The following is a 24,295-nucleotide window of genomic DNA, read 5'->3' on the forward strand; positions in this document are numbered from 1 at the left end:
CAGGTCTAAGCCCGCTCTGCTACCAGTCTCCATTGATGGGGTCAATGTGGAGGTGGTAAGCACCTACAAGTATCTGGGTCTCCACCTGGACAATAAACTGGACTGGTCAGCAAACACGGATGCACTCTACAAGAAAGGACAGAGCAGGCTGTACTTCCTGAGGAGGCTGCGGTCCTTCAATGTGTGCAGCAAGCTCCTCAGGATGTTCTACCAGTCTGTTGTGGCCAGCGCCCTCTTCTATGCAGTGGTATGCTGGGGAGGAAGCACAAAGAAGGATGCTGGGCGACTTGACAGGCTGGTAAGGAAGGCTGGCTCTGTAGTGGGAGCTGAACTGGAGTGCATCACTTCAATATCTGACAAAAGGACCCTGAACAAACTGATCAACATCTTGGACAATTAATGTCATCCACTCTACAGCACTATTAAAAAGCAAAAGAGCTTGATCAGCTGGAGACTTCGCTCACTGCCATGCACAACTGAAAGGCTGAGGAAGTCATTTGTCCCCAGGGCCATTGAACTGTTCAATGCCTCACTAAAGGGAAGAGGAGAGATTTTCTCTGCTTAGTCTGTCTGCCTCTCCACCCTCTCCATGTTTGAGTACTGACTGCCCACTACTGCTTTACTACTGTTTTACTAATGTCCACAGCCTAATGTTTTCACTACTGTTTTACTGCTACACTGTTTTTCATGCTATTTTAGCACACATGATCAATGGCTGCAGTCAGGCTTCTGCTACAATACTGAATGAATGAATGGCTATAACCCTATTACCTCAACCTGTTTTTGCACTGACATCGGTTTTTTTAAGATATATTACCTTGTCTACATTATACTTTACTCTCCTATTTGTCCATATTCTTTATGCTGGTCTCTAGACCTTATTCTTGCACTGTTGCACTACTTTTTGCACCTTCACCATGACACTCACTTTCTTGAGCACCTTGCCATGCACACATAACTAAAGGACTATGGTTGGACTACTTTTTGCACCTTCACCATGACACTCACTCCCTTGAGCACCTTACCAGTCCCGGCCCCGTCACTACAAGAGTCTTATGCTTGATCACCCTCAAGTATATTTGTCATGTATATTTAGTATTTAGTTTTGTTAGTTTTCTTATCTTTCTTATCTTCTACTGTCTTTATTGTACAGTGGAGTTTAGTTATATGTTTACACTTATACTTATGTTTACCATTTCTGCTGTAAGTGCATGTTGTGTGTGATGTCTGTATGCTACCGAGACCCTTGAATTTCCCCTTGGGGATCAATAAAGTATCTATCTATCGATTTCAATTTTCTGAACAAGTTAATGATAGTTTTCGCTTCAAGTGTTTCAAATACAAAATAGTATTTTGTATTTGAAATACGTATTTTAAATACATGTATTAGAAATACTGCCCATCCCTGGCAACATGGTAAAAAGATGAAAATGACTAGATTTTACTTTCAATTCCTTTTACATTCTCCAAGGTATTAACATTAAAAATTTTCATAACTCCATGTAGGACGTTTATGTACATAAATGTAAGCACTGTGGCAGACTGGCAGTAGTAATGCAATATTTAGAAAATGTAGGCTACTCCTGTACTCTTGATCAGGGTAGGAATTTCACGGCGGCCACGATGGCCATGGCCGTCGTAGCCCCTTGCGTTGGTCGTGATGCCCCTTTGAAAATCAGAGGTTTACAGGCCACGGTGGACTTGGTGCCCCCTTCTTTCAATATTCTGCTTTGCATCCTACTAATAGCGATTTTTATTTAGCCTGTGGCATGTCAAAATAATCTTAGCATTCACAGCGCAAATGAATTTAGTCTTTTACGCAGTGGAGAAAGTGACAGCGCAAGAAAGAAAGTGCGTCCAAATTCACCCATTCTTCTCAGTTGAACTACTTGCGAAGTAGCCTACTCATCATCACACAGACATAACAAGTATCACATGAAAGAGCTTTTTCTCAGCTTTTAAACGATGTTAGCCGATAATTGCTGTGTTGAACGGTTCGCGAGAAAAGTAAATAATGTAATTCAAATTAATCATACATTCTACTGAAGGTTTTGCGTCCATGATCTCTCTACCCATTCATCTCTTATACTTCACGAACCCTTCTTTTAACACATGACAAAGCAGTCCCCTGTACAGTTAGCCGTTCCAGAGTAATCCAGATTTGCAGTAAATTTCGACATGCATGGATGTCTCCAAATTTGGGCTTTAAGTTTTACAATGTGGTTAAATGTGGTTCCACATGATTTCATAACGGGCCAAATACAAAATAAATATTACAAATATCGCCTAGATATTGGTAAATCAGAGGACAGCTGACTAAGAGTCTGTGAAAGTAGCCTTAATGATCACAAAAATGCTAAGCATGCATAGGCTATTTGAGTTTCTTAAAGCTGAGCTGTGCTTAAATTGTTCAATACATGATTTCATAGCAGGCCACATATAAAATAAATGTTATATATAGCCTAGATATCTGTAATTATTAGATGATTTACAGTTCTATGTAATATGTCATGTTTCATGTTTTTGTAATGTTTCATACAGTGATGCAGGTCTACTGCAGTGAATAGGCTAAGTACAACTTTGATCATTTTTATATGCTACTACTGTGTAGTAGTGATGGGCAAATTAAGCTTTGGTGAACCACTGAACCACAGCAGTGTGAACCTAGCGACACTAGCTGAAAAGCAAAAAGATGGCCACCACACATACATTTTTCAACATAAAAGTCCTTAGCAAACCAATATTTTTGGTTACATATACTGGTTTGGGTAAGGACTTTTATGTTGAAAAATCTACATGTGGCAGCCATATTGGATTTTTTCATTAGTGTTGCTAGCTTCACACTGCTGTGGTTTAGTGGTTCACCAAAGCTTCATTTGCCCATCACTACTGTATAGTTAACTTTGGCCTTGGTGCCCTGACATGTGGCCTTTGTGCCCCCCACCAAATATGCCCAACTGAAGGCCAAGTGGCCTTGCCCCCAGAATGGTGAAATTCCAAGCCTGCTCTTGATACTCAAGTACTTTTAAAAACAAGTACTTCAGTACTTTTACTTAAGTAGACATCTGACTGTTGTACTTTTACTTGTACTTGAGTAAAATTTAGCAAAGGGTATCTGTACTTTTACTCAAGTAATGAAGCTGTGTACTCTGTCCGCCTCTGCTAACAGGCAACGATATGGGAAATACTTTCTATACGATCAGCTCCAGAAATTAATGGGTTTAGCCTGTGCTACACCTTTCCACCAAGTTGTGCGAAAATTGTAGTTTTTGCAATGTTGACAAACATGCGTAGTACATGGAAGCTCTTGATAGCGCATGCCACTAACGTCTATAAAAACAATATATTTATGGAATAAAAGACGGGTACCTCGGATTAGCATTGCTGTTTATTGTTAAACTGCAATTTTCTGTAGCTAGCGGAGGGCATTTAGCCTACTATGCGTCCGGACAATATTGTGTCTCTCCCCCAATTCTGAAGCAGCCGCTAAATGAAGAGGAAACACTGAGAAGTTAATGTTTTAAATAGGCTACATCAATACAATATATAAAATGTGAAGTGAAACTGGACGTGCCATAATAACCTCTGACTAGTTTTAGGCTACTATTGTTAAATTGCAATGTGAGCGGCAGGCAGCAGGGGATCTTAACTTTGAGAGATGGCGATCTTAACTCATTGAGTGCCAAATGCGTTGAGTGCCAAAAACGTAATATTACGTTTTTAGCTTTTTTTTAAATTACGAAACTAGACACTCTAACACACCTTATGTGATTTTGGGAACTCCGTGATGAATGGAAATGAAATATATGACGATGAAAACGCACAATCTGGACATTTTATCATAACTCGGTTGCCGCTTTGGGTCGAATCAGTGACACTTGCACGTCAGCTCAAAACCAGGCCATTTTCGTGGGTCTATCACTAGGTGGCAGTCTCGCCAGGTTTCGCTGATCACTTCCCGGAAAGTTTACTGGCAACACTTCATATTTCATGAAAGATGTTTTATCTCCATTTCTAGAAAAAAACAGCGATTTTGATGAAAACTAGCCACTGTTTAGCTTGGGATTTCTCAGGAACAGAGGCGTGTAGAAATACACGGTTTGCACCCACTGAAAGCTTAAAGTCTGACCTTTTAAACGAGCCATTGTATGTGTTCATAGCTATAACACAGAATATGCTGTGGCTATACAAAAATCATCAACAATGGTCTAGATTGCTGGCACTCTAGGACAAAGCTTCCGAAAACAGCTTGGCATTCAATGAGTTAACTAAAAACTGGAATAACACCCCTAGCATATGCCTCTTTTAACTGGAATATTGTGGCATGTATACACATTAGTCGGAAAATGCCCCTTATGGAATATTAAATTCGCATGTTCATGCAAGGAATTTTGGTAGCTTGTTTGATGCTCTGACACTCCGCAAACATAGTGAAAAGCAGGGCACTTCTAGAATTTAAGTTTAAAGGGATATTCCACCATTTGGGGAATTACGCTGATTTTCCAGTTAAACCAGGGGTGGGCAAACTGCGGCCCGGATCCGGCCCGCCAAGCACTTTCATCCGGCCCGCCGAGCATTTCATTTAGTTATCAGGCTGCTCGCTATTTTTTTCCTGCGATAGAGACGACGTTGGTTAGCTTTACTGCAAACTGCTTTTCACTCTCCTTAGATAACGTTTACAATGTCAATGTCAAAACATCATGTTAAATAGTTTAACATGATGTTGTCTCTAAGTTAACTCTTAGATCTGAGATAACTAACGTGAACATTATGCAATCCATTTAATTGGGAACGCGCCTGCACTCACGAGAGGGAGAGAGAGCCGCAGGTTCCAGCTGGCTTGTGATTGTTGATAATTTATATCTCCTTCTTATAAGAAAGTTTTAAAAGGAAATCATGAAGGCAACAGTAGTTCCCACTACTGACCATTTAAAAACTGTGAGAGGGCCCAGCCGTAGGTACAGCACTAGCCATAGCGGAGCAGGCAGAAGATCATTGAGAAATAAACGTGAATTAAAGCGACTGTCTTAAAGCGACAGTGCAGAATTTATACATTTGTTAAACAGCATAAAATTAGCAGTATTTTTAAAACAAATTAGCAGTATTTTAAAACAAATACTTTTCATACTAAATTATATGCTATAAAAAAAATATTTTTTTATGCATGTGTCGTGGGGGAGTGGGGGGTTTGTGCGGCCCGCCGGCCAATTTTCAAAACCCAATGAGGCCCTTGAGCCAAAGTTTGCCCACCCCTGAGTTAAACAATTGACTTTTACCTTCATACAGCTGTTCTGTGAGTTTGGCGATACCACTTTTGGCTCCAGCCTAGCATAGATCATTGAATGGGATTAGACCATTAGCATCACGCCTGCTAGCATCACTCTTAAAAGTGACTAAGATTTCCAGTAATTTTCCTATTTAAAACTTGTGTCTTCTGAAGTTAGAAAGTGTAATAAGACTAACAGAAAATGAAACGTGGCGATTTTCTAGGCTGATTTGACATGGAACTATACTCTCACTCCGGCGTAATAATTAAGGAACGTTGCGAATGTACCATGGGCGCAGCAGCACAAAGATATCACGCAGCACCTGAAAATAGTCTCTGTAGGCTGTAACTTCCAGCAACAAGTTTGCTGGAACATAAAACATAATTAATTTCATCCATATATCCTTAAGCACCATGCACAACAACGCTACCAAGTTAACTTAAAACCGTGAGAATCAAGCAAGCCTCCCGGGCCGTCACGGCCTTAAAGTGACAGGCACTCAATTCTACCTGCACAGCACCAATACAGTGTAATGACATGAAAGAGAAGTCTATATAGTTTATACAGTGCTGTGCAAAAGTTAAGACACCCATGCTAAAATTGACTAAAAGGAAGCTTTTTCCACCACTGCTGGAAAAGTTTCTAGGGGAAACGCTGCATGGAACCATTGATTTTCCGCTGCACCAGGCCCCCCGAAAGGAGGGTAGGCTGGATACAGTTTTCTGTGAATATCTTGAGAACCATAGGGCCTAGGATGAGCAACTTTCTTTTCGTATGTTGGTCTCAAGGGGCCATGTCAACCCATCCCATATAAACTCATTTGAGGTATAGTGCCACCCAGTTGAAAATGAAAAAGCAAAAACAAGGCGTTGTAATCGCAGGCATCTTTGGCTGACAGGTTCAAGACTGCACGAAATTTGAAATATAGGATCATTATGATAGCCCCTGAATGCACGCAAAGTAACATTTATTCCTGCAGGTGCCCATGTGTCTGAGCCACAACACAACACCAATATAGCCTTGGCAACGTTGTAAGAATGTGAAATGTATAACAATATTTTGCGCAGTAGGCAAACAAGATACAACTAACGATAATGCGCCTTTACTGTAGTGGAGTTTGCAAGACAAAACCGAGGAAGGAAAATAGTGATTAAATTGGCTGTTTTTAGTAGTCTAATGCACTCTTGCACATTTTAAATCTAAAATAAGGAGGAGTGTGAAGAGGGCCTCTTCAAGAGGCTGCTATTAACCGTAAAGAATGCATCTGCAATAGAAACTATCTGCAGCCTATGACGCAAATCTAATAGCCTAAATGTCCAGTTTGTGGATGTCTGCTTTAGTTGTTGACAATGCAGTCTTTGAGAATTCAAATGATACATTTTAGTTTTTGGCCAAGCTAAATATAGACTCATTCATGCCCCTTGCATTTTGCCACTGCAAGGTCCATGTGGCCCCACAGAAATATTATTTCACTCCCCTCCCCTTGCGAAATGTCCCCCCGGCCAGGGGGGCATGCCCCCCAGTTTGAAAACCACTGGAGTAGGAGATGGATACAAATTGACAAGGTACATTGTACCGTTCTGTAGTATATCTAGTTCTGAATATGGTCATTCACTGGAATATGGTGTGCATGGAAACCATTGTCTTTTGGTGAAAAAAGGTACAGCCTAGCAGGGCTTGAAAACGAAATTATTTTTCAAACGTTCCGTTCCGAACGGTTCAGGTAGGCCCATGTTTAACGTTTTCGTTCTTGCATGCGTTCCGCCACCAACATATCGGTCCTGAACGGTTCGAACATAAAATATCGTTCGTTCTTAAAGTTCCGGCAGTGTTTGGCGGGCCTATCAAGTCTATTTTTGTGAACTTTACCTTAGAATAGACGTACTCATTATTTCCCCTTGATTTAGCCTATACCGTAGCTATGCCCAAAAATAATAAAGCACAGGCGGCATCCAAAAACATTCAGATGGGCTATCCATCCCATAGCCTACAGACTTAGTGTAAGCCTAACCTATGCCTATAAATAATTTCTTATACGATCCTTCACTGGGCTAGTGCCTGCTGTGTTAATATGACTGTGCTGATGCTAAGCTGCAGCTCCCTCAAATCTATATAGGTTCTCATGCATATTAGGCTAGCTTTTGCCAATGAAAATGAATGCAACAAAAAAAAAAACAGTAGGCCTACTGCTGCTAACTGAAGAAACGTTTACGTTACTGTAAGGAAATTATTATTATTGTATAACCATTTGTGTAAGCAGAAATATTGTTGTGCTGAGTTCTAAGAACAGAGAGTTCAAGTTAAGAGTGCAGACAGACAGGAACTGCACCCATCTCATGTCTAGCTTTCCAAAAACGGGAGATTTTTTTTCTCTCTACCTTTATATGGCTCTGGGTAGGCCTAGTTGGCTACATAGCGGCTTGTTAGCTCACATTAACAGTGTAGATGCGGGCTTGTTTTTCGCACAACCGGAAATAGTCTCCCTGACATAGGATATGCTTTTGTGAAATTTTATAAAATATATAGAGAACGAAAAAAAAAAAAACCGGTTTTGTGGATTTCAGAATAACGTTTCTGTTCCAGAACAGTTGAAGACCATTTTGTTTTCGTTTCCGTTTCTGCTCCTCGTAAAATTCCGTAAAATTCCGTTCGTTTTCGGTTTTCGTTTTCGTTCCTTGAACCGGTTCGGAGCCCTGCAGCCTAGGCTGTTTCGCTGTTAACACAAATCCCATTATGATTAGGTTTTGTATGAGAATTACTACCAAACATCTTCAATGTTATCGGTTTAAAAAAAAAAAAAAAACACTGTGAATATCAGTTAACAGAAACCCTGACACATTGCATGCCATTCTTCAAGTGGATTGGTGTAAGGGGATCAGCAAATAACATAAGCCTTGCAAGCTGTTTATCTATACATCTGATATGACAGCTATTTATCTATACATTCCGACCAGTGGGCCGCGGCTGAAGTGCCCTTGAGCAAGGCACCTAACCCCTCACTGCTCCCGGAGCGCTGCCGTTGTAGCAGGCAACTCACTGCGCCGGGATTAGTGTGTGCTTCACCTCACTGTGTGTTCACTGTGTGCTGTTTGTGTTTCACTAATTCACCGATTGGGTTAAATGCAGAGACCAAATTTCCCTCACAGGATCAAAAAAGTATATATATACACACTATACTATACTACTATACATCTGTTCAGATGAACAAGGTATTTTGTAATGAGAATGTTGATTGCGTTTCAAATTACATTACAAAATATCTCTACAGTGCCTTTTCCAACATCTGAACTCTGAAGCTAACAAAACATACTCACCTCTGTCCACAATGAATGTACCAAGCAAGAAGCAGGTGAACTGGGGATTATTGTTCTGTCTTGCATGACGGTAAGTTAAGCGTAATGCTTTCTCTGATAGGAGAAGTCTGGGGTTTCTGTTACATGAATATAGACATTTTTACATGATTAACATGGGGTTAACATAAAATTGTGCACATTGTACATAATGATTGCCACATGGTGTTACCACCTGCTATGCCAAGGAAAACTTTGAATTCAAACAGTTTGTTCACAGTAAATGAGTTGAAAAAGCATTGTTTTGTGACGTAAGGGCCTTGTTCATGTTGCACATACAGCAGGGGAAAATAAGTATTGAACACATCAACAACTTTTTCAGTAAATATACTTCCAATGAGGCTATTTGCATGAAACTTTCACCAGACATTAGTATTAACTCAGATAATCCACCCATATAAAAAAATCCAAACATTAAAGTCCATAAGCAGTGTTTCCCATACATTGACTTATTTGGGGAAGCCCACCACAATATCAACATTGACCACCACACAATGATTTTCCAGGTTGTACTAAATTGTGTTTAAATCTGGTTAGCATCATTGGGTTGTGTATGTATTCATAGGTCTTTAGACAAATGTATTGAGCTAATGGTAACCTGGGGAGAAACAAAAATAGAGTTTTACATAAAGTCGACTTTTTGTAGAACATTACTGGAAGCTAAAGTTTGATTACTGTAATTTTCCTTTCAAAGTATCTGCATTGGTTCTGAACATACCAACCGGAAATCCTCTACCTCTCCTCCTCTATCCTCTACCTAAAGAATATATCTATTCATAGGCCTATACTAAGGCAATGATTGGATGGTGTTCAGTAAAGTAATGAGTGTTTACAAATGTGAAGAGAGGGAGTGAAGCACTGATGATTTAGTGTGGCATTTTGATGGGTTGTGAAAAACGAAATCAAGTTACTTCCTGTTAGATTTTTGTGTGTTAAGTAGAAAATTGTGTGTGGTGTTTTGCAAAATGTGTTTTAGTAAATTAAAAACCGAGTCAAACACTGTAAATTAGTGTATGGTTTTGCAGATTTGGTGTGGGGTTATGATGTTTGTAAGACATGTTTAGAAAATTGTGTGACAAGCAAAGATTTAGTGTGTAAGCCGTTGAAAAAAATCGATCCATGTAAAAATCGGCCAGATTTCTCCTATAAGGTGGCATTCAGTGACGTCATCGTCATCAGTAATATACTGTAGTGTGATCATTCATACCAGTGGCCATCCTAGATTCTGCTTGACTCTCTCCACACTAGTGTGGTCACGATACCAAAATTATGACTTCGATACGATACCTGCCATAAATATCACGATGCTCGATACTGAAACGATACTACGGTGAAATCCTAAAGATATCTGGAAAAGAAAGACCAGTGCACTTTTGTAGTGTGCAGGTCAATTCTGGGTTCTAAAATTCTAAACTTCCTACATAATAATTATTTTTTTATAGTCAGTAAAAATAGTAGGCCTACTTTGTGTGATTAAGTCCTTTATTGTTCGTTATACTTCATTTACATTGTGTTTTGGCAATAAAGTAGCTTTAAATAGCCAAAATAGGCTAGATCAAGGTCAGTGTTGAAATTACTGCATGCAAATCACTGAATGCTATGCAGAGGGGCCTAATCTTTAGGCCATCTGATGTACAGTATAGGCTACCCTAGGCCTTCCCGTGTTCATGGGATTTCTTTGACAGTTGCAAAGGGAAAAATGTGAGGATAGTCTTCTTTGCGCCCAGTGTACAAGTACGACGTTCCAACCACTCAGGTCTTCGTCAGATAGGCCTACACCATTACCTGTTGCAATATATCTGTGTGCATTCCTACATTACGTCTATTTCTTTGATAACATGATTTGCTACCACGTAACAATAAGCCGCTATTGTTATCAGGACTCAACACGCTTTGGTGGTAATATGCTGTGGGCTTTAATTAGCGCATTTCGGGTAGCCTATCCAACATCTGGGCAATAATTATTGAACAAATTGCAGTCTACATGCCATGACAAATATTACCAGTAGTACTGACCAAACTTTTTGTTTACAAGTTATGGTAATGATATTCTGACGTGAACATTGCGCTTTCATCACGTTAGCACCCTATGATTAGGCTACAGTTCGTTATGTCTCGTCAAAATGATTACCTCGTTATAGTCTCGTCAAAATTCATTGATGAAGGAAGGTTCGCTTCATCCCAGAGAACCATACTCGTTTCACTTAGGCTAGACTAAAGCAGAAGAGAAGAACTTGGCACTAACCATGTAGTCGTGTTTTCTATAGCATATTCGTTAACCTGTCGTTCTTTGAACTCTTTAAAAATGCTGGGACATGTCTGCGAGGTGTTTAGCCATGCGTAGCCTAGGCTACTGCTTATAAATGACTTTGAAACATATTTTACAAACGGGCCTCTGTGTACCTGATGGCTTGCCTTCACTATTCCCCCTGATGGCTTGCCTTCACTATTCCCGATGTATCCCATATAGTTCCAGATTTCACTTCACCTTTTGTTTTATCCACAAGGCAGAGTACTGTCGGCAAAGAACTGTTGACGTTAGCTGCGCACACACTCACTTAGAGATGCCTGCTTGACACGCCCACTTGCCTAGATGCGTGCAAGGAGCAATGAGAGCAGCAGTTCACACAGACGCAGAACGTTATTTTAACAAAGTATCGATTCTAAAAACGTCGGAAATCGTATCGTTTTTTCCGTGAAGGCATCGTGATACCTTTTTAGTATCGATACACCGTGCAACACTACTCCACACACACGGAAAATGATGGCTTGTGTCATGTTTCTATTTCACATATTCGTATTCATTTAGTTAATAATGTATATTATTTTATAACCTGCATAATTACTAGTAGCTAAACATATTTAGTAATTTGAATACTTCATATTGATTTTTAAACTATTACCTTTAGGCATATCTTAATGTGGTGTGTAGTAGGGCTGGGATAAACGATTATTTTTTAAACGATTAATCTAGCGATTATTTTTTCAATGCATCGATTAATCTAACGATTCATTTTTTCAGTCCGATTCGATTTCGATTATCTCCCCATTAATTCACTAATAGCAACTTATACATGTTTATTTACATATCTGAATGAAAAAACATGAATTCTTTAACATTACATAACATTAACATACTGCATGTTTATTGCTCTTAAGATTCCAAAATAAAAGACTATACAAGTGCAAAGTAATGCATTCTTAGTCAGAGGTAGCATTCAATAAAGTTCAGTAGTGTATGTCTAATTGAGTGGCTGTCATTTTAAGACGTTCGTGTGGGAATCCTTGCCATTAACATTAACACAGTTAAAAGGCTGCTGATGTGTGGATGCAATTCATAACGTAGTTAGTTCAAATAACGGTTTGTACTTCTCCTTTGGACAAGCACTTTTCCAATTACATCAGGATTTTGCAAACATTCAGAGTCAATAAAATGAGCCCTGCATGAGTAACGAATACAAGCAGCTGCAAGTAAGCATGCTAAACTTGACATCCAAACAGTTTTCTAACGTTAGCTTTGAGATACTGCTTGGTTGCATACTGTAACTTAACTTAGTTTAGTCTCCTCAATGTACTATGTTGTGATAAGAACTTAGCAGAGTTTACTTTAACTTTAATGCAGCAGTTTTGAACAAATTTGTGCAGCATGGTCAAGATGCTAAGCGGATTTAATAGCAATTTAGCCCACTGTGTTCTATGCAGTGCTTCTATGTGGCAACAACAATCCTTCAACAATCATGAACATTTTGTTAAATGCCCATGCAGAGGAGGAGCAGCGGGCTCGTTACGAGAGAGAGCGGGCGGGGCGAGGAAAGTCTGTGTGAGTAAAAAGTGAAGCTCAATGAAATTATTATAATAAATTATTTATAATAAATTATTATAATAAATCTTTAATTTAAATTGTAGGCCTACAACATAGAACATCAATGTGTGGTGGCCGGTTTTGATTTCGTGGTGCCCAGCCACAGATTAGTCAACGTATGGAAAACACTGAAGGTGTAAAATAAAAAATATTTAGCAGCACACGTTATGCTTGACGAATCGACGCTCATATTTTGCTTCAACGGATTTTTTGTGTCGACGTCATCGATTACGTCGACGCGTTGTCCCAGCCCTAGTGTGTAGGCCTAGGTCTAATTGAGTGCACATTGGTGATGTGTAAGTGTAATTGAGTGCCTGTCACGGTTGTCATGGTTGCGTAGCCCATTTGCGTAAGCGCAAAGTGGTTCTCTCTGTGTGTGCGTGTGTGTGTGTGTGCGTCTGCGTGAGACTATGTTCAATTCATCGGTAGTTGATCCATCTGGTCAATAGCTCCGCATTCACTTCATTAATAGATTAACGTCAGACAGGCTGTAAAGCAGGGGTCGGCAACCTGTGGCACGCCGCAGAATAAACACTGACACACTGGCACCTCAGTATTATTACGATACTCACTTTATCTGTCCCGTTTTAAAAATAAAAGCACCTGCCTCTGTGTCTGTGAGCGTTTGACTGCCGTTTGACTGCGTCGATTTGCGTCAGTTAAGTTGCAAGCGCGCGAATTTCAGATCAAAGTATGTGACGTGACCAAGCGCACTGTCCGCCGTGTTTGTGCTGACATATGAATGGATGACGGAGCATGATATTGTGACAATGGCAACGCCGGCTGCTTAAAAGGCTGACACTAGGCCATTCCAGTCCTGACACAAGAGTTTGGTTTTGTATTTGTGAAGGACCGTGCTGTGTGCATTTTATGCTGTGAGAATGTGGTGTACAGAACGTCAAGTAAGCATAATTTTGAGACGAAGCACGATACCTTCAAAGATCAAGCAGACAAAGTAGAGTCAATTAAACTTGCTGTGTCCAGATATGCAAAACAAGCTAGCTCCTTCAAGGTTTTTACCACTGCTAAAGATTAAAAGAAGTTGCTAAAGAAGTTGTCCAAGTTATGGACAGGCAGCTTAAAGCAGACCCAATGGGGCATCAAAACGGAAACTGAAAGTAACTCCCCACTGCCCCATGGGTCTGCTTTAAGCTGCTAGTCCATAACTTGGCCTATGTTGTCCCAAATTGTCTCATTCTTTTTCCGATGGGCTGCATGTGATGAGCTTGAACAACAGGACTATGGGTCAATTTACACTGAACTTCCACTTTTGACAAGGAATCATTTAATCCGCAGCATCGCAGTGGGCAATTTAAATGTTACCAGCCAAATACGAGACATACAGAGAGTGTATAATTAAGTTTGTTTGAGTAAAAACAATTGGTTTATTCAGATTTATTTTATGTGGGGAAGGTTTATTAAACCATGACTTTAGTAAAAACAATTCAGGCACCTTATTAATAAGTCCTAGGCCTACTCACATATAATTGATGCGAATCGGACGGTCATGTTTTTTCCCGTCTATTTGAAAGTTATGCTAATAAACATGTTGCATTCTATACGGCTTGATTATTTAATTCTTTAAGCTACATAGCCTGCCTCCAGTTTTCCTCAACTTGACTAATTAAGAAGCGATAATAGGATATTTTAGCAGCATATCATCAAAATGTCCTGAAAACAAAACCTCTGCCGGTCACTTTGACTGCCACCATTTATTTCTAGCGGAGTGTGTCTCTGGGTGACTTTTTTTCTGTCTTGGGAACTTACACAAACAAACGGAAAGCACACACCTGTAATATGAAAGGTGGAGATTCACAGCCTCTCCAAGAGGAGTAGGATCCCAAGGACCCACTTTGAATTTGGAAAAGGACCTAGAAGAGCATGGTTAACAGTATTGCTTATGTATTGCTTATAGGAAACAGAATTTACATTAAAGACAAGCATTTGTGACCGTTTTTACTATTACTCAAATAGTTTACCAACCTGTCAATCTGAATGGTCTCTTGTTTCTGGACACCATCAAGAATGTGGGAAGGCATCCCTTGCAAATTCACTTCCACACTCATCTGCAGGTGAGAAAAGCTTTAGATTTCTTTACAAGTTTAAGGACAACCAACAACAGAATGACTAGCTATAATACTACTCCATTCAGATATATTGTTTTGCTGTCCTGTGACAAGTCAATTATCACTTGGGAGATGTATATGGGAGCTGTATTCCTTGAGATCCCCCACACACACAGATTTCTATATGAGTTTTTCAAAAAACGATAACCGATATACAGTGGGTATGACCTCACGCGTGAATCACGCATCTTTTATTTATATTTCCCCAGTGAAGCTGCAATGACCCAAACAACCACCAGGTGGCACTTGTGAGCAGGGTTAGGAATGTCGGCTTTTGCCGCTTTGAGTCTATGCATGCCACTATACTACAGTATGGACCATCTTTTTAGCCCACCCAACGTTTTTTCAGTTGTTTCCACAATATTACCCCCTGCGGGGTATACTACGAATCTTGATTAATGGGTTAGCGAGGTATGTTGCTCTCATAGCCAGGGTATGCTGTGACACGAAAGTGGATCTGTTTTAGCGTCGCTATATCACCATGGTATCTTATGCTTGCAACTAAACCTGGTCAGGAGGAGGTTATGTGCAAAGTTATAGCTCAAATCGTGTAATCTACCGCCCACTGACCAATAAATTGTCTTGAAAAACGAAGTTCTCTCACGTGTAGGATTCTGTCATATATCTTACAGGTGCTCCGCCTCTACAAACATTTTGTATTTCGAATGCGCTTTAATAGTGTTATGCGTGCAAATATGCCACTATGGACGTGCATACCATACAACATCTGATGACAATCGATTTATTTGATGTTATAGGCTAGACACTAAAAATGATAGCAGTGTAGATTACACTATCGCTCATAAATGCGGAAGTAATTGTTTTTTAAATAGGCGGTCTTGTGCGTCTCCACGTTTCACGATTGGCCAATGTCATCCCAACACAGAGAACGCGCACAGATCTGAGCTGAAAGCCTAGTTTGACAAATATATCACATAACTGCTATTGTAGCATCACTTAACGTATACCCCTGAGTCAAGGCTTTGTGAAGCCTCGATATGTCTACATAGCCTAGATATGTCTAACGTGCTTCGTAGTATACCCCACCGATGAGCTTTCATTTCGATGGCTGATAGGACTGTCGCAGGAGACGTACTGTAGTCCTAACATTTAGCACTATAATCAAACAATCCAAAAGTGAAAGACAGGAGAGTGAAGGATCACCGCACACTGGTGGGATTTCTTTGCTGATTTTATTTAGACTAAATAATGTTTATTGTGTTATGTATGTCTTTTATTTAGACATACACTAAATAAAATCAGCAAAGAAATCCCACCGTGTGTGCGGTGATCCTTCACTCTCCTGTCTATCAATTGATGACTGCACCTCACCAGCACCTGGAAGGCTGTGCATGAAAATTTCATCCTCTTCAATCCAAAAGTGAATTAGGCCTAAATCCCGAAGCAAACTGAAAATCTTCTGCTTTTAATATAGCCTACCGATCCGCTGCTCCAAACGACACGCAGTTTGACGATAAAACTTGTCATTGTTTATGAAGGTGACAGTTATTTTATGAAGAGGCATCTGGCTGTTTGTATATGTTTGTTTTGCTTTCATTAATGGTTTAGCTCAAGAGGTCACGACAGGGACGTTGGAAGTATTATCTGAGGGGGTGCGGCTGATGTGAGCGGGGGTCCGGGGGTTTCTCCACAGGAAAAAAAAATTGATTGCTAAAAACACCATTTTAACGCAGTCTTCAGAGGGACAGAAATACCACAGAGAAAGCAGTGCCGGTCTTCTGCCTGAACATTGCCTACCTGCAATAGGCCATCACTTCACTGCTTGACACTATCCCACATGGAGAAATGTTGTAGAACCTTTAAGAAATTATTTATTGTGCGAATGGGTTAGCATAGCTTTTGGTGAACTAGAGCAGCTTCACAGAAGAAAACTTCTGACGGCAAATTTGAGGAAAAGTTGGTAAACCACCTTTCTTACCTAATTTGAGGGTGCTGATTCTGAATATTTTGTTTACCAAGCTCAATTCTGGAGTTCTAAGCTGCATTATCAGCATTTTAACATGACATAGCGATTTGTTTTGCTTATTTTTCCCTAAATTGGGTTGATTTCAAAAGTAAATCACTAAAACCAAATAAAAGTGTTCTCTAAATACATGTTTGAGCATTAAAGAACCGATACTATAGTTTATATTTTAACATATTTAATGGGAACATGATCACAGTTAACATGTAATAAACTCGGAAATTCTAATCAAAACACAACCATATTTTTATTGCCAACATAGTGAGTCACTCATGTGGGACTGTATTTTGGGTACCTGCGCATGGCGTAAAGTTCGTATTTCAACCGTGCAAAGTTGAATTCGGTATTTTGCACGTTTATTTTTTAAACATCGCGCCCAGGGGTGTGGCAATTAACAACCTAGGGAGGGGCCTGGCGCGTTGTCTAAAAATCGCTATCATACACCACCTAAAACCTGGTCAGAAGTCAATGGCGAAGTTGTTCATATACTATTTTAAGAGCGATGTCAACAGTCATATTGGCAGGTGCACGCACCATCCTTTCTATCATTCATGAACGCACACCAGCCGACGCCCATGCAAAGCATTCCAAATTGCACGATTACAATGGGAAACATAATTAGAATAAAGATATTACGAAATACTGTACATCTCATGATGAGTAGTTATTCACCATCATTTGCAAATTGGTAATGACGGTTAAAAGTGATTAGGGGAGAGGCGAGAGACACGTATGGAGCACAGCTGAAGACGCACTGTCACGAGATATAAGCAACTCCTCTGCAGGATAAATGTTGTTTTATTCAGTCATTTAAGCAATATTGGTAAGTGTTGCTTTTTCCAGCCTACGTTTTCAGTGGTAACCCATTGTCAGTCAATAGTGAAAGTAACTGCATATAACCGTCTTGTCGTTGACTGACTCCTTGGTGAAGTTAGTTTCACTTTGCCAATGAGTTCAAATAATAGACGAGTGCAAATGCGTGAAGGCTATGCTAGGTTTTAGTAAAGCATGGTTTAAGAATGACTATTCCATACGGTCTCGCAAGCAGCCTCCTTCAAATGCGCCGTTGAATGCCAAATGCATTTATTTGACATATCGCACTTTGCGCCGTTAAAGGGAATGACAGATGTCATTCTCATTGGTTTGAAATGACGCCCCAAACACACCCATATGGCTGATTAAAAAACCTAGGAACACCTTGTTGCGCCATGCGCTCCACTTAGATAACGAAACCCCTCCCAATGTGAACTGGACATCCTACTAAATTTGAATAGACTTTTTGATGAGTGACGATGCACTTTAGAATGTCATGATAGGGCCCGTGGTGTTTAATGCATTTCATCACAATAACAAGTTGCACAGATAACCGTCAACTCAGAATATATCCTACAGTACATAAGAATTTAGATAGCGGGAATAAGCCCAATGCAGAACTGCATCTACCGTTAGCAACAACCGACAAGTAAAAAACATTTTACTTCTAGTAACACTGGATTTGGTATGTGTGCTTGCCTCCACACTAGAGCTTGATAATGTGCTCTTCTAATATGCCATTGAGCTGCATCACTTGTTGGGGGTAGTGCCTCCGATCCTCGACATCTAGAAAACTGGCATAGTGTTGTCACGATACCAAAATTATGACTTCGATACAATACCTGCCATAAATATCTTGATACTCGATACTGAAACGATATCCAAATCCTAAAATATCTGGAAAAGAAAGGATGCAGGCCTCCTGCAAGTGTATTGAGTCATTTGTGTTGAATTTGGTGCACTTTTGGTCAATTCTGGGTTTTAAACTTCTAAACTTCGTACTTAATTATTTTTTTGTAGTCATTAAAATAGTAGTTTGTGTGTGATTAAGTCCTTTATTGTTTGTTATTGCTCATTTATATTGTGTGGTGTTTTGGCAATTAATTACCATTAAATAGCTAAAGTAGGCTAGATCAAGGTCAGTGTTCAAATTACTGCACGCAAATCACTTAATGCTATGCAGAAGAGCCTAATCTTAAAGCCAGACTACCCTAGGCCTTCCCGTGTTCATGGGATTTCTTTGACAGTTGCAAAGGGAAAAAAAGTGAAGATAGTCTTCTTTGCTCCCAGTGTAATTTAATAAGTATGTTTCAACCACTCAGGTCTTAATCAGATAGGCCTACACCATTATCTGTTGCAATATCTGTGTGCATTTCTACATTAGGTCTATTTCTTTGATAGTTAACATCATTTGCTACCACATAACAAATATTAAATAACAATACAAAAGTTTCTTACAAACTTTCTTGCATACTTCTTAAATGTGCTGCAGTCAGATGGGTGTCCTAAAGACGTAACTAGATCTTGAGCATCTATTACCAGTGTTGAATGAGCAGTTTTTGCAGTGATCACTACTGGACATTCCACATTGCTAGACAGTACTTGAGTGAGGATAGACTTATTTCCACTTCACAAATAACAATTGCTATCTGCAATAGCTACAGTACAGGGACATTAATCAGTTCATAGCTGAGGATTTGTCCTAGGTCCACTTCCCTTTCAGCATCATATGCAGTAATGATGCACTGGAGAATGTTTCTTTTTGTTGCACTATAAAGGATATCTTGTCTAAATTTTTTGCAAATAATGCAATCTCCATAGCACTCTTCAGCAGTCCTCAAACATGCATACTCTTCCATTTTTCTGCATGGCTGGAATTTGAATGATGGGAAAGAGCACAGTCGCCTTTACAGTAAAACAAAAATCCTCAAATTTGCCAAGGACTTTTTCTGAACGTTTGTTAGCCATCTGCTCTCCCTCTAAACGGAGACCACCCCAATTCATTTGTTTGCGTAACAGCCCGTTCTCCAGCGAGTGTGAAATAAATGTTTTAAAAGCTGTGTCATCACCATATTTGCTACTATAGGCCTACAACAGTCTAATTTCACGTGTCAATTCAATGACCTGTTATTTCCATTTTTGGATTAGATTAGCCAGTCTCTGCTGTTTTCATGGACAGCAAGGATCCGCTTCGTTCGTTGTTTTAAATAACGTTGTTTATTGCTTCTACTAGTGTTGTCACGATACCAAAATTATGACTTCGATACAATACCTGCCATAAATATCTCGATACTCGATACTGAAATGATACCACGGTGAAATCCTAAAATATCTGGAAAAGAAAGGACTCAGACCTCCTCCAAGTGTATTGAGTCATTTGTGTTGAATTTGGTGCACTTTTGTAGTGTGCAGGTCAATTCTGGGTTCTAAACTTCTAAACCTCCTACATAATTATTATTTTTATAATCAGTAAAATAGTAGTTTGTGTGTGATTAAGTCCTTTATTGTTTGTTTTAGTTCATTTACACGAACATACACGAACGGCAGCTGTTCCTGAAGTTCACTTGCGTTTTTTTTTTTTTAATTAGCCAACTTTTTTTGCAGTGGCGCTTGAATTCCAGGAGTGGCGCTGCGCCGCTGATGAATACATTGTAGGGGAAACACTGAAACGTCACATGATCGCTAGTGGGTCCATGTTGTCACACGCACGCCTAATTTTGTGTAGCTACAGGTATTTGGGATTTTGTGAGGCTACATCTGTTCAAGTAGCATTGATGAGACATAGGGCTGGGACAACGCGTCGACGTAATCGATGACGTCGACGCAAAAAATACGTCGACACAAAATATGAGCGTCGATTCGTCAAGTGTGCTGCTAAATATTTTTAATTTTACACCTTCAGTGTTTTCCATATGTTGACTAATCTGTGGCTGGGCACCACGAAATCAAAACCGGCCACCACACATTGATGTTCTATGTTGTAGGCATACTATTTAAATTAAAGATAAGATAAAATAATTTCATTGAGCTGCACTTTTACTCACACTGCCTTTCCTCGCCCGCCCGCTCTCTCGTGAAGTAGCGAGCCGCTGCTCCTCCTCTGCATGTGCATTTAACAAAATATTCAAGATTGTTGAAGGATTGTTGTTGCCACATAGAAGCACTGCATAGAACACAGTGGGCTAAATTGCTATTAAATCCGCTTAGCATCCGCTTAGCATCGTGACCATGCTGCGCAAATTTGCAGCATTAAAACTGCTGAATTAAAGTTAAAGTAAACTCTGCTAAGGTCTTATCACAACATAGTACATTGAGGAGACTAAACTAAGTTAAGTTACAGTATGCAATCAAGCAGTATCTCAAAGCTAACGTTAGAATACTGTTTGGGTGTCAAGTTTAGCATGCTTACTTGCAGCTGCTTATTCGTTGCAGGGCTCATTTTATTGACTCTGAATGTTTGCAAAATCCCAATGTAAATGGAAAAGTGTTTTCCAAGACTCAAAAGTGCTTGTCCAAAGGAGAAGTATGAACCGTTATTTGAACTAACTACATTATGAATTGCATCCACACATCAGCAGCCTTTTAACTGTGTTAATGTTAATTGCAAGGATTCCCACACGAACGTCTTAAAATGACAGCCACTCAATTAGACACAGGCCTACACTACTGAACTTTATTGAATGCTACCTCTGACTAAGAATGCATTACTTTGCACTTGTATAGTCTTTCATTTTGGAATCTTAAGAGCAATAAACATATATTGCAATGTTAAAGAATTCATGTTTTTTTCATTCAGATGTGTAAATAAACATGTATAAGTTGCTATTAGTGAATTAATGGGGAGATAATCGATAATTGAATCGGACTGAAAAAAATGAATCGTTAGATTAATCGATGCATCGAAAAAATAATCGCTAGATTAATCGTTTAAAAAAATAATCGTTTATCCCAGCCCTAATGAGAGTCAAATTTTTTCCTACAAGGTATTATATGGAGAGAAAACATCCTTTCAGTATTCCCAGTACAGTTGAGAGTCAGTTGTAAAGGCTAGATCAGTGTTGTCAAAGTGTGGGGCGGGCCCCACTAGTGGGGAATAGAGACATGACTGGTGGGGCACAATGAACAGGCTTGCTTTACAATTACCTTCCGGCCCTCCTCTTGGCTGCCTTCACTCCTTCGTCTTCATTAACATTAATCTTTTTGGCCTCTATGTCTCCAGTTACATGGTCTCTGTCTGTTTTGGGTTTTGTGAAATACATTTCTAAATAAATGCGACTCATAGTCCGGTGTGACATATATATATTTTTTTTAATTTATTTTTCCCTGTTCATGACACATTTTTTGACTGATGCGACTTATACTCAGGAGCGACTTATAGTCCAGAAAATACGGTATGTACATAGGGAGACCCTAAATGTGTGGAGTGATTTTGGCAGCAGTAGACTCAAAACAAGTTAAGTTATTGACATTTTCTCCCAGTAAAAATGTATTGAAATTAGGCCAAGGAAGATTTCCCTATAGTAATTGGTGTAGTATGAGCAAAAATTAGATTTTGGATGTGTGGAGTGATTTTTGTGGCCCTGGAGTGAATAAGAGTGAAGCTATTGAAAATTATTCCCAATGATAAATCATAATAAATAAATATAGCATATTATACCAAAATATCAGCTGTAGTGTGAGCATAGGGAGACCCTAGATGTGTATTGCACTTTGTAAACGGTCCCTAGACGCCCGCTGAAAGCAGAATGCCCAAAAACACATGTTATTTATCAGTGTCTGTAGACGGCTCGTTTGGATGAAAACAAACTACAACCTAGTTGTCTACCTTAATACGGTTAGATAGAGCTGTCTGTAACACATTTCACCTACTGAGCCGCAAACCGCGAATCTGCCAATTTCTTTCTAACTTTACCAAAATAATCTTTCTTAAATGTAACGATACCGTTATTGCAACACTAAAATGAGTGATACAATGGTTGTTGGTGTTATCATTTAACAGTAACGCTGTAAATGCACAGTAAATGCTGACCCAGTGTTCTTCATGTCTAACGTTAACGTTACAGTTACGTTAGCTTCTAGCGATAACATTGATGTTCCTTTTAAAAGTTGTACCAACCTCTTCTCCTTCGGCTAATGTAACCACTTCGTCTAATGTTAGACACAGAATTGTAACATCAAAATATGTCCCTCTTCCACATTCAGCAAAACCATTCAGCCAGTAGAGGAAATTTGAAAGATTTGTTTCTTCCTCACCGCCACAAAAAGCGAATATAAATTCATTTGTGGCGCTGTTTTCAGGTTCTAATGGCGGGGTAAAAATATTGACCAATTAAAGTAGACTCCCACATTGTCGTCATCTTAGCAGCGTGAAACTAGCGACAGCAACGAAAAAATGATGGCCGCCATTCGCTAATACTTCAAAATAAAAGTCAAAGCATATATATTAGTTTTTCAATTCATAAAGAGGACAATTATTCCTTGTAAACGTTCCTTGTTCTTTACCAAAGGTAAAGTAAAGTTTGAAAATAATTAAATAAGTAATTTAAATCAAAAATACACCATAAAATGCTATATTTGTAGCCTACTGCATTGCCTAGTGTTGAATTGAAATTGTGTGGTTGATAAAAACAAGTTGTGCATATTTAAAAGGGGGGTGAAATGGAAACCTTATAACATGTAGGCTACTTTAAGAATATATATATAGATATAGATATTTATACCAAATCCACCTTTGTAGGTACCAGGCCATACTAACTTGAATCACATAGGCCTGACCAGAGAATGTCTAATAAGGGGAGAACCGCCACTCTCGGGAAACTTCCGGTTTCTGAACTGGTTGCAGTTCCTTTTCTGGTTCCACATGAGGGCGCTCACGAATAAGTGCAGAATGAATGGAGGTCTATGGAGCTGTTCCCTCTCAAATCCACTTTTCTCCGGATATAATTTTTTGCCCAGAAATTTGAATGTTGCATGCGAAAGAGGGGGCAGAGAAAATACAGACCGCTGAGTATTATATTTTTTGAGTCACTTATTTGATCTAAAAAGCCTTTCAAATGCGTCAATGACGTCATTCATTAGCAGAAAGCTAGTGTGTTGTGGGCAACAACGACCCAACCTGTAAGAAAGGACGTAAGTACTCGTTCATTCAACTTTTGACCTATAATCCATATTGAGCTTGCAGAAACCACAATCAAATCTTCGATTTTTCAACGACAACCAGGTGAAAGAGACACATTTAGCCGTCTAGCTCCATAGACCCCCATTGTTTTTGCACTTATTCCTGATCGCCCCTAGCGGAACTACAATAGATTGCAGGTACAATGGAGTTAATAGGGAGTGATCCGGCTCTCCGTAAACGGGCTCTGGCCTGACATAGGCTACTGTTGAATTGTGTGACTGTGAAAACAATAAGTTGTGTATATTTAAAGGGGGGTGAAAAGGACAGCTAACATCTGCAACATTGGAGAAAATCTTCTGAGGTTCAGCTCAGTGAAAAGGGCAGCTCAAGCAACTGGAAGAAACCATACAGGAGGTTTGTTTTAATAGGAATAATTGATCTCATCTTGACAGCTCATATTGTTTGCAGTTGCATTGAAATGACCAAAAAAAAAGGTCACACATTCTATATGACATTTATTTCTGTCCAGCGTTGCATTCATTTTTTGCCAAGATCTTGTATTGATGACGGGACGGGAGATTCGGACCATTGCGCAAAGTCTTCTCCAGCACATCCCAAAGATTCTCAATGGGGTTAAGGTCTGGACAGTTTTGGCCAATACATGTGTGAAAATGATGTCTCATGCTTCCTGAACCAATCATTCACAATTTGAGCCCGATGAATCCATTGTCATCTTGGCCTGTGCCATCAGGGAAGAAAAAAAACATTGATGGAA

General features: G+C 39.5%; 1 protein-coding gene across 2 annotated transcripts in view; it reads right to left on the bottom strand.

Annotated features, from left to right (window-relative positions):
* The window catches only part of stil (STIL centriolar assembly protein), a 45,087-nt gene extending 22,346 nt beyond the window's left edge, over nucleotides 1-22,741 (bottom strand). For both annotated transcript variants that reach the window (XM_048253673.1, XM_048253672.1), the window contains exons 1-4: nucleotides 22,519-22,741; nucleotides 14,463-14,545; nucleotides 14,270-14,350; nucleotides 8,582-8,697 (exon numbers count right to left, since the gene is read on the bottom strand). In XM_048253673.1, the coding sequence (XP_048109630.1) occupies nucleotides 8,582-8,697; nucleotides 14,270-14,350; nucleotides 14,463-14,545 (280 nt within the window). In that variant the 5' untranslated portion in view covers nucleotides 22,519-22,741. The remainder of the gene's footprint in view (nucleotides 1-8,581; nucleotides 8,698-14,269; nucleotides 14,351-14,462; nucleotides 14,546-22,518) is intronic.
* Between the last annotated feature and the right edge of the window lie 1,554 nt (nucleotides 22,742-24,295).

This window comes from Alosa alosa, chromosome 9 (genome assembly GCF_017589495.1).
Source record: "Alosa alosa isolate M-15738 ecotype Scorff River chromosome 9, AALO_Geno_1.1, whole genome shotgun sequence".
Classification (NCBI taxonomy): Eukaryota; Metazoa; Chordata; class Actinopteri; order Clupeiformes; family Clupeidae; genus Alosa; species Alosa alosa.